This window comes from Aulostomus chinensis, chromosome 19 (assembly GCF_037954235.1).
Source record: "Aulostomus chinensis isolate RoL2024-O1b breed Wild chromosome 19, RoL_Achi_v1.0, whole genome shotgun sequence".
Classification (NCBI taxonomy): domain Eukaryota; kingdom Metazoa; phylum Chordata; class Actinopteri; order Syngnathiformes; family Aulostomidae; genus Aulostomus; species Aulostomus chinensis.
Genome location: NC_141338.1, coordinates 24,522,090 through 24,532,649, shown reverse-complemented (window position 1 = coordinate 24,532,649; position 10,560 = coordinate 24,522,090). Strand labels below are relative to the sequence as shown.

The 10,560-nt window shown below is 46.7% G+C and overlaps 2 protein-coding genes across 2 annotated transcripts; one reads left to right on the top strand and one right to left on the bottom strand.

The window, feature by feature from the left end:
* Window positions 1-371: 371 nt before the first annotated feature.
* Window positions 372-5,544, top strand: LOC147244469 (uncharacterized). The gene is made up of 2 exons (XM_086188054.1): window positions 372-1,231; window positions 1,392-5,544. The coding sequence occupies exons 1-2, from the start codon at window positions 671-673 to the stop codon at window positions 1,587-1,589; spliced, it is 759 nt and encodes a 252-aa protein (XP_086044180.1). The 5' UTR covers window positions 372-670; the 3' UTR covers window positions 1,590-5,544.
* A 1,900-nt stretch (window positions 5,545-7,444) lies between these two features.
* LOC147244468 (palmitoyltransferase ZDHHC21-like) lies at window positions 7,445-9,763 on the bottom strand. The gene is made up of 7 exons (XM_086187117.1): window positions 9,323-9,763; window positions 9,143-9,241; window positions 8,731-8,842; window positions 8,408-8,546; window positions 8,156-8,272; window positions 7,951-7,994; window positions 7,445-7,633 (listed from the first exon to the last, which is right to left on the bottom strand). Exons 1-7 carry the CDS (start codon window positions 9,468-9,470, stop codon window positions 7,501-7,503), a joined length of 792 nt encoding a protein of 263 aa, XP_086043243.1. The 5' UTR covers window positions 9,471-9,763; the 3' UTR covers window positions 7,445-7,500.
* Window positions 9,764-10,560: the final 797 nt, after the last annotated feature.

Here is a 10,560-nt window from a genome sequence, read left to right as displayed (position 1 = left end):
AACAGTGTAGAATAGGAACTTGTAGTTAAGCTTCAACAACAGAAGGAGTGGCCGCTCTTTCTCAGTCCAGTGAGTGAAGGCACGAGGAAGCATCTTCCCCATGCGTCCATCATGGCTGGCATGGGCGACCCAGTGGGTGGGAGGACAGTCCCGGGTCTTGAAATGACCCACTTTACATGGAATTCAATACATCAGTGAACACTGGCCATGTTACAACTCATCAATGACTAGAGTCAGCCCTTGCTCATTCAAGAAACTATGGGCCTTTACATTTTTTCCAAAGCAGCACTTTTGATGAGGTTTTTGATTTCAGTGTGCGTGTGTCACGCAGGGGGGCGCCCTAACACGCTGCTGCACTTCACTCCAGCGAAGAAGAGATGTGAGCAATAACAATAACACAGCTAGCAACATTGGCAACACAATCCTCCAAATGTGTCGTTTTTAGGACGCCAAGCCCGCTAGAGCATGTAGAGACCGCCCTTTAACGTTAACAGGCGTTGTATGACGTCAGCAGGCAGGCTTCCTCGGCTGCTGTGTGGACTTTTAACGCCAACAGAAGCTTTTGTTGTTGTGACGCACAGGTGCTAGCTTGTTTCAGCTAGTTTACGCGCAGCGAGACTCCAGACGGGCTTCTGTTTAATGTCCGTGGCGTCCGGTACCGCGTGCAGACATGGAGAGCCTGTACAAGCGAAAAATGTTCGCTTCAATGCGAAAAACCAAAGCGGCCGCGTCCAAGAAGCGGCAAATCGGCCTGCCCGCTTCCATCCTGGACGACAGTGACGAAGGCTCCTTCTCATCATCATCCTCGTCCGGATCCCAGTCCGACTTCCAGAGTTCCTCAGAGGAAGACAGCGACCAGGAGCACCGCGACCGGAGTGAGGCGACATCCAGCGACGACAGCCGCTCCGTGGCTCGCAGGAAGCGCTCATTCCTGGGAGGCGACGACAGCTCCTCTACCTCCAGCACTGGGGAGGAGGAGGAGGAGGAGGAGGAAGAGGATGATGGTCAGGGGGGACATAAGAAGGAGAGAAGTCAATCGAAGAGGATGGTGCAGCCTAAGAAGCGGTGTAGGGTTCAGCGTCAGGACGACTCTGACTCGGAGCATGCGGATGAGAAGCGGAGGGACGAGGCGGAGAAGGCGAAGAGGAGGCAGAGACACAACAAGCTGCTGGCTCTGTCCAGGAGGATGAAGGCCCGTATCCCGAGCCGGAGGAGAAGCCGCCTGAAGCAGGTACCCGTCTGGACCCAATCTCTCTCACACACATCCTTACTTTTATCTCGTGGTAATTTCACGTGTAAAGAATGGCAAACATCAAAGCTTGTGAGTCGTTTATATGACAAACATCAGCTCATCCCGGCTTTGATTACATGCTAGTCTAACTGTGTTTTAGGATATTGGTGATGAAGGAGAGTCTAAAGAAGCTGATGGTGGGGCTCAAGGAGATGAAAACGGCAGCAAAAAAGAGCCTGCAGGTGGTGATGATGATGATGATGATGATGAAGACGATGACGACGATGACGATGATGATGATGATGATGGAGGAAAGGAAGAGGAGGTGGAGAAGGAGGAAGAGGAGGGGAAGGAATAGTTTCAGGTAGTGAAGAGTTGGATGGGAAGTCTTAACAGTCTGAAAAGGAACTGAACTCTTGTACAGTGTTTTGTTTCTCCTGCAGCACTTAAAGCGGAAAACAAACCAATATGAACTGGAGTTGGGAGGTTTTCACAGGCATATCTTGTTACTATAGCAACAGATTGCGGGGACATGCAACACAAAGATGCACTAAGGTTTAGTGTGGCGTCACTGAGCCGTCCTGACACATGGATGTGGAACCTGCTTTGGGAGAGTTTCAGAATGATGGCTGGATGGACGTGCCCCTTCTGGTGTAGTGTTTCTTGGAAATATGAACCCTACTCAGACTCAGAACTCCCCAGTACAACACCAATCCACACAAAAGAGACAAATTCATTGTCTTGGGGGTCAAAACAAACCGGACTGAGTGCAGCGCTGGGAGGGCCTGGTGCTGCAGGTGTGGAGTCAGGAGGTGAGTCTGAGGGTAGGGAGATGAAGACATGCAGCCGTCAGCATCGTGCACGCGCCCAGGAATGTCTAACCCTGCAGCTGACCTCACCTTCTCATCCTAATTTGTATTTTCTACGAACGACACATCCACCAAAAGTTAAGCTGTTCAAAAAGTGGATCCATGCCGAATGGTGTCCTCCAAGATTTAGAGCTCAAATTTGGTTTGGAGTTAGAAGAATCATGGCCCAGGCATCTCTGAGATCTACTCACGCAGCCGACAAATAGATGATGGATGAAGACATGAAATACCAAACTACAAGAAGTGCTTTCAAAATGGCACAAAAGAAATGAATAACGCAGAATTCTGCCTCCGTTGGTTTGAGTTTCTCCTGATCTGCCACGATGGTCTCAGCGGAGAAGGGAAGCCTGTGCTCCGGCAGCAGGTGGAACCTTTCGTCAGAGCTTGTAGGGGCACGATAAGTGGAAATCAGGCGACAGGGGGTTACTGCGTCCTCCCCTGAGTGTCTGAGCTCAGCGCCGCTTCAGGAGCTCCACACTGAGACCGCTGGGTCATGGAGAGGTCACGAGAGCTGCGTCTGGCTCATTAACTGCATTCACACTGCAAGCTCTAATGCTCAGTTCTTATTTTTACTCAAATTTTATTTTTTGGTTTGGCTGCCTTAAGTTTCATTTTGAAATGTGGCCTACGTCAGTGTTGACGTTCATGAACCGACCACAGGAGCAACGGTAGCAGGGCGCTGAGCGGCACGCTGTCCTGTCCCCGCCGGCGTTGCTGCACATGCAAGCTGCAACCACAGTAAAGCCCGAAAAGATGAGGACGGCGAATTCTTACTGCACGAGGCTGGAAGATGTCGTTGGAAGGAAGTGTGGGCTGGAAGCCTAAAGTGAGTCTTAACGCTTCGGTGCGCCCCGACCGAACCTCGCCTTCCTAGCCGTCTTCCAGCTTGTTTTCACAGAATGACTCATGTATGCTGAATTTTGACAAATTTTATGGTTGAGTGACATCAAAGTGGCATAAATTCTGATTTAACTGCCCAGACTGATGTCAGATTGCCAAAGTCTGATCTTTAGCCATTTTAGAAGTCCACCTGGTCTGATTTCATGAGAACGATGGCCTGAAAAACCAGATCTGGGATAGCAAATCAGATTTGGGTCGCATTTGGCTGCAGTGTGAATGTGGACATGAGGCTGCTAAACGCTTCATCAGTGCAAACAAGGAGATTCTGAGCTGATTAATACTTAAAAAGTATCTGTTTGTAGTAATTACAAGATTAATGACAAGACAGAAGTAAACTTGAAATCCCAGAGAGCTTTTGTCTTCGTATCTTCTGTGTTTTTTGCCATAGGAGAATTCAGCCTAAAGGCATTTGCCAGAAAACCTCTCCACCTTTAAGAAGTCAGAGGATGTTGGTCTTGTTCAGACTGCAGCCCCGATCGGAACTTCAGACCGTCTGGACAGCCAAAGGCTCAGTGAAATCTGATTTCTGAAAATCAGAGCCAGATTCTGTGTTTCTTTCTGACCATCGAAATCCTCTTTGGGCCGGCGCTCTGAACAGGGCTGGACGTCTGCAGCGTAGGGAGTTAGCAGGGGTCGAACAGGGAGCTCTCACCTGCTGCCTGCGGCTGGAACTGTGGTTTTGTCGCGTGTCACCTGAACGGTTGAATATTCAGGTCCACTGGAATCAAAGAATCTCACCAGTTGTCATCTTTGTCATCACTGTTCAAAGACACATTTAAAAACAATTGTCTTGAAGAAAATGTTTGACATTGAGGTTCTTGACATCTGATCTGTTGTCCTAATTTTTAGTTTCTTTTGGCCCTGTGGTTTGCTCCTTTTGTCTATTTGATCTTTTTATGACTCAGCATGTTTATGATTACTTGTTGAAATGAGGGTGAGGACTTCCTTCCTCTTTTGGACAACTACTATATCTTTTATTTTATCAAAAAGACTGAGCGAATAAACTCAGACTCATCCGTTAGCTTCCCGTGCTACCGTGCCTGTGGATCACTGGCGGCGGTGAAAGGAGCTGGTGGACGGAGCAGCTCCGTCAGTAGAGCTCCTGAAATGCAAGTCAAAGGTCAGGGGAGCGATCCTGATCAGAGCAGTGAAGGAGAGCGTTTGTTGAAGGGTTCGCTGAGGGTGGAGAGGAATTCTGTCAACATTTTAGATATTGGAACAATTTTTGAACATCTGGAATTTCATGGTGTAGGCACCTGTGAATCTGCTTTCACAGCAGTAATTCTGTGTCAGAAAGACTTTCCCGCTGAGAGGACTGAAGAAATGTTGAGTTTTTGTTGGCCAGAGTGCAGAAGCAGAAGACAGCGCGACTGCTGAGGAGCATCCTTCCACTCTGCCTTCCTCTGGCATGTTGGTGCACGCTAACTGTCAACAGGGCCGTTCACCCGGAAGACTAAACTGAGGGCTAAAAACATGGTGGTGTGTCAGGATAGGACCATGCATGAGAACATCTCATGCATGAGGCTCACAGAACAAACCCAACTGAAAGCACTTCGAGATTCTTCCAGCTCCGATCCAAACTCCGCGTCTAGACATGTTTTGCTGTATCAGGAAAAGTTTGTCTATGGTTTCTGATTTAGGCTTCAATGTGACACAGCCTGTATTCATGTTGATGCATCCTGGTGTTTGGTTATTAAAACTGGACATTGTTGTGTTCATGGCCGCTGAACTTGCCATCTGATCAAATCTTCTTGGAGCTGACATGGACATTGTAATTCTTTGCAAATTCTTTACAGCATAAAAAAATATTCTTGGAAAATCTAAGGGATGATGCTGGACAGAACTCAGGCCTCGGTCACCTCTCAAAACTGAAAAAGATCTGAACGCAAAGCGCCTCTCTTTTAAAGTTGACCTCAATGTTCGGCTCAGACATGAGCCTGCAAGATGAAGACTGCTGAATGGCAGCCTTGCCCAGGCTCAGTTTTGTCCTGAATGAAATTGTAGAAAACAGTCTGTGGGGGACTTCTGTTGGATTTGTTCAAGAACTTCTGGAAACATTAACTTGGAAAGGTCCCAAAAGATGGAGCTGTGTTTCTTGTGTGTCATTTTAAATTGGGTGTCTCAACCCCACAACAAAACAAAAACAACATTTTCATACATTGCAATTATTTTGTACTTTTCTGTAAAAGTGTTGCATTCATGTGCTGATGCATTTTTTGGACAAATATTGTCTCCAATAAAACTTTGTTTGTTCCCTCATGTATTTATGCAGATTGGAAGACAACAGTTTGTTTGTGAGCTTTTACAACCACAACATAGCGAATGGTGACAAACTGATGGCCGTGAGAATGTTGTCTTCTCTCCAGTTGGACGCTCTGCAGGTTTCAGTCGGCGGCTGCTCATCCTGAGCGGCCAATGTTCAAAGCGCTCTGTGGACTGGACTGGACGTCCCGCAGTCATGAAGACACACGTCTCTCTGGCATAGCACTCATTTCTGGTCTTTTTTTGCTCTGCATTCATTGGTAATAAAGTTTCTGTTTGACGACAAAAAACTGTGTTGGAAGTCTCAACTTTTTCAAATGATAATTTGATTTCTAGAAGATTTCCCTGAGACGTACTGTCATGACTACAAGGCGCTGTTTGACGTGCATGAAAGAAGACAGTGTGCCTGGACTCCAGGGGAACGTGTGAAGATCAAAAACTGTGGCGGGCCATATATCTATATTTATATCTATATAGATATCTATCTATAGATATATAGATAGATATCTATATAGATAGATATAAATATAGATATCTATAGATATATATACATACATGTGCGTGTGCCTGTGTGTACGTGAATGTGATTTGGTATATGTGCATAGTAACAGGAATAATAATAATTATAATATTAATTGTTATTATTATAGCAATAATAATAATAATGGTGATATAATATAATAATAATAATAATATGCAGTCTCTTTTTTTCATCAACTTCTTGAAATAATCGCCCAAATCATTTTTTCAAGTTTTTTCACAAAACATACAAAACTGCAGTCAAAACATCATAAGGAGTTCATTTAAACAAAAACAGTCAGAAAATGACCTGAGCAGTTATTTCAAGAATGTGACATTTATGAAAAACGAGAGCATCAGTTTCTGGTGTTGTGGACCAGAGGAACGTTTGACCAGACCCTGGCAATGGCGCCCACATGAGCATCAAACACCTCAGCCTGCCCCAGAACCTCCTGAAGGATGAAAAAACAAACAATAAAATGCAGCTGAATGAATTTCCCCAAGAGTCACCACAATGAGTCACTACTACTATTAAACCTGATTCCAACAGATGGCGCTGTCTACGTCTAAAGCTTCTTCAAGGCCTCCATTGATTCTTGCTCTCTTGAGTGAAGGGTTGAGACAACAGAATCAGAGTGAGCATGAATCCAGAGAAGAGAAGGCAGCGTGACTCTGAATGTCACTTTTACAATCAAGAGGAGTCGCAGCTACGCTCCTGTTTTCATCCCAGTGCCTGGTGGAACAGTTTCAGAAGATGATTGCTTGATTTCAGGTTCTGATTTTGCAATATTTTCCCTGAAAACCTTTCCCTTGCACTCAAATGGCCTCTGCTTCATGCAGGTGTTTGCTCTCCAACTGTATACCTGCACTCAGAAATGTTGCTGCTTGCACAGATGTCCTGCCCTAGAGCTGCTCCTGCTCACGCTCAAACTTCTGCTCTTAGATTTCTCCTGGACTCTGTGGTACCCATGTTGGTTCAGTGTGCCTTCAGCTTTGAATAAATCCCCAACGGTGTCACCAGCAAAGCCCCCCCCCCCCCCCCCCCACACACACACACACACCACACCCCCTCCTCCATGCTTCACAGTGGGAACCATGCATGTAGAGACCATACGTTCACCTTTTCAGCATCGCACAAAGACACGGCGGTGGAACCAAAGATCTCCAATGTGGACTCATCAGACCAAAGCCCAGATGTCCTCTGGTCTGATGTCCACTCCTTGAGAATCTTGGTCCAAACAAATCTCCTGCCTGCTGCTGTTCCTTAGCAGTGGTTTCTTAGCAGCTGTTTGACTCCAAAGGCCTGATTGGCGCCGTCTCCTCTGAGCGGCTGACGTAGAGACGTGTCTGCTACTAGAACTCTGGGAGGCTTTTATCTGGGCTCTAGTCTGAGGAGCTGCTAGCTTGTGATTCCTGAGGCTGGGGACTCAGGTGAACTCCTCCTCAGCAGCAGAGGAGACTCTTGGTCTTCCTCTCCTGGGGCCTTTGTTGATGACTTGATGAGCAATCTCCCGTCCATAGGAGCAGTGATAAAAACACTGATGAGATTTGATGATCAGGCAACACAAAAACAGAAAATCCCAGAATATCAAATTGTAGAGTCGTATACAAGAGTTTTCTGCAAAATAAATGAGAGCACCTGATGACATTTTGTATTCAAATAAAGAAAATAATGAAATGAAACACTGGGAAATGTTTATTTTCATATTTTAATGCCTCCTATACGATGGGGAAGTAGTTGTGTCTGGCTTGGAGCGTCTGTCTCCGTCTCAGAGGGACGAGCCACAAGACTTTCCAGCGAGTTCCACAAACTTCGGAGAGAGCAAACTGCCAGGACCTCTGCGTGACAGAGCTGGAAAGAAAACATTTCAAATACTCACTTAAGAACGTGTGACAAGAGAATTGTAGACAATGAGATGCTTTGTTATCAGGCTGTGTCATCTGTAGCTAGCAGCTAGGTAGCTTAGCTTAGCATATCAAAAACAGAAGTGACAGGCCTCACTCTCTGTTACTCCTGTTTAAATGGATTCCACGGTGTGTTTCTCCAGTTTATCTCCCAATAAGAGGTCAAAAAGAAACGTTCCACAGTGGAACCCTGTCGCTCTGCGTTGTAAACTGCTTTAAACCAATTCTTCAGTCCAAAAAGTCTCAAGAGGTCAACACACTCACCCGTCACTTGGGAGTTGAGCCGCTCTCTCAATCATGGTGGTGTCCTGCCGGGGGGTAAAGGACAGGGGAAGATGAGACGTCATCTTACAAAATAAACTCCACCACAAAGTTGTTTCTTTAGGAGGAAAACGCACAACACAAACTGCAGCAGCAACGTTCAACTGAAGCAGGAAAAGAAGTCTACAGGTCAGTAGGCAGTACTCACAGAGAGGATGCCTGACATCTGGATGCAGGACAGGACGCTGATGCCAGCCAACATGAAGACACTCATGACTCCCGAGGCTCTCAGCAGACCCACTTCATGCCGCCCTGTGAACGTCTCCTGGTTTGGAAAACACAAAACGTCAGGAAGACCAACCCTGACGTGCACATTTCACGTCTCAAACCTCACCGGTAGCTTCTGAACACATCTGGTCAGCAGAACCTGTTGACCTGAGGTCTTTCCTGCTGCATGTACCTGGTCTGGTGTGGCTAGTGGCTGGAAATAGAAGCTGTGGCAGAAGACCAGCAGCAGCGTGAGGAGACTGAGGACCAGAGCGTAGAGGCAGAGCTGCAGGAAGAGCCAGTGGTTGTCCTCTCCTACACAGTTGTTGATCCTGGAGGACAATCAACACTTTAGATGACATCATCCACCTTTGTTGTGCTGACAGGACCCAACCTGCTGAATTTGAAGCTTTTGATATGTTTGTGTTTTTTAACACTGTTTTCCTGTGTGTGTGTGTGTGTGTGTGTGTGTGTGTGTGTGTGTGTGTGTGTGTGTGTGTGTGTGTGTGTCCTCACCAGGGACAGTGGTGGTCCATCCTTCGTACACAATGGCCACAACGCCTGCAGTGGTGGGACCTCTTAGGCCTCATTGCCTCACATTTCCTGCACAGCGTCCAGTGCTGTTGCTCTGTGGCACAAAGAGAGAGAGCGATCAGCGGCGTTGTGGTGGTTCTGGCTCCAGCTGACGTGGTCACACACTCATGGAGCATTCAAGGAGGACTTTGGTCTGCTGACCAGTCCAGGAGGCTTCATTTTACCACATTTCCAATAACGCAGTAATAGAGAAACCTAATGGTGCCATTTGGTGAACTGAACCACAAGCATATGAACCTTGAAAAGAAAGACTTAGGAATAAAACAATGAAATCTATGCACGTAACAACACATGGAGGAGAGGAATTAAGAGGCCATCTTGTCTGCGTCCTCACCAGAGGGAGGGATGTGAGGGTCCACAGGTGGATGGCCAGGATCTGCCGTGGATGCTCGTAGCAGGGCTGCCACACAGAGGGCCGATGCAATGAAATAAGCTGCAGAAGAACAAACAACGTGTCATTCTGAGGTTTCTGATGTGACGACAAAGTGGAACGCTAGGAGTCAGAGACACTCACCAACAAGGACCGCCCCTGGAAGGTGTGCTTCGTTATAGTGAGGAAGGAGCACCAGCTTGGGGATGACCATGGAGTTAAACAGCCAGATTCCAACCAGCACACTGAAGCACAGCCAGCCGGCGGGGTCCTTGACAAAGTGGGGCTTCATGAGGGTGGACTGATGGCTCTAAGTGCTGCTCCAACACAGGCTTGGGGTTTCTCCTCTGGAGCACACACACAGGGCTGAGATGCGTTTTCTAGCCCAGCCTAGAAGGCTCTCATATACTCGCCAGAATTCAGTTTCTTTAATGTGTCGTGAGATCAAAGACAGAATTCTATGTGCAAATACACTGTGAAAGCCCCCTGATGACATCATCAGGAATCTGACTTTGATCTCGTCCTCACGTGAGCCGGTTTTGTTGCAGCTCCTGGTTTTTGCGACTCGCTCGTGGACACGTTCAAAGATTTTGCAAATTTCCACAGCGACTGACCTTCAGTTCTTCGAGGACTGACGGACGGTGGTTCCTCTCCACTCAGCTGATGGTTCCTGCCATGACATGAATTCTACCAGTTGTTAAACGGAGCTGTCAGCTGTGTAGCAACCTGACTTCTGCTCAACTCAACTGATGCTCCCAACCCAGGAAGAAGGTAGGAAGTTCCACCAAGGAACCTGACAAGGAGAACCTGAGAGGGGGAACCATTTCAGGTGATGACATCATGAAGCTCCTTGAGAGAAGGTCGAGGGTTTGCAGCGCTGGCAACAAAGCAAAGGGAGGCGACTTTGAGGAAGCTAGGATATAAAACATGTTTACTTATTTAACAATTCTTTTCTCTACGACATAATTCCATATATCTGGATTGATATATTTGATGTCTTCAGTATGAATCTACAATGTAGAAAGTGGTACAAATAAAGAAAAACACTGAAGAAGAAGGTGTCCAAACTTTTGACCGGTAGTGTGACTATGAGAAACGCCCTGGGTAAAGGCTATGCTGTTAGGTAACGTGTGTGTGTGTGTGTGTGTGTGTGTGTGTGTGTGTGTGGTGTGTGTGTGTGTGTGTGTGTGTTCTTCTAAAATTATTTTATATGCAGCCAATATGGTGCATGCTTCCTTAACAAAACCATTTTTTTTCTCTTTGTAGATCCAACACCAGGATCGTCTCATCTGCAGCTGGAGGATGATATGCTTGAAGGACACCCTGCTCCCACATCCAACATCAATTAGAGGATAGAGGGCAAAGGATTACAGAATCTACTG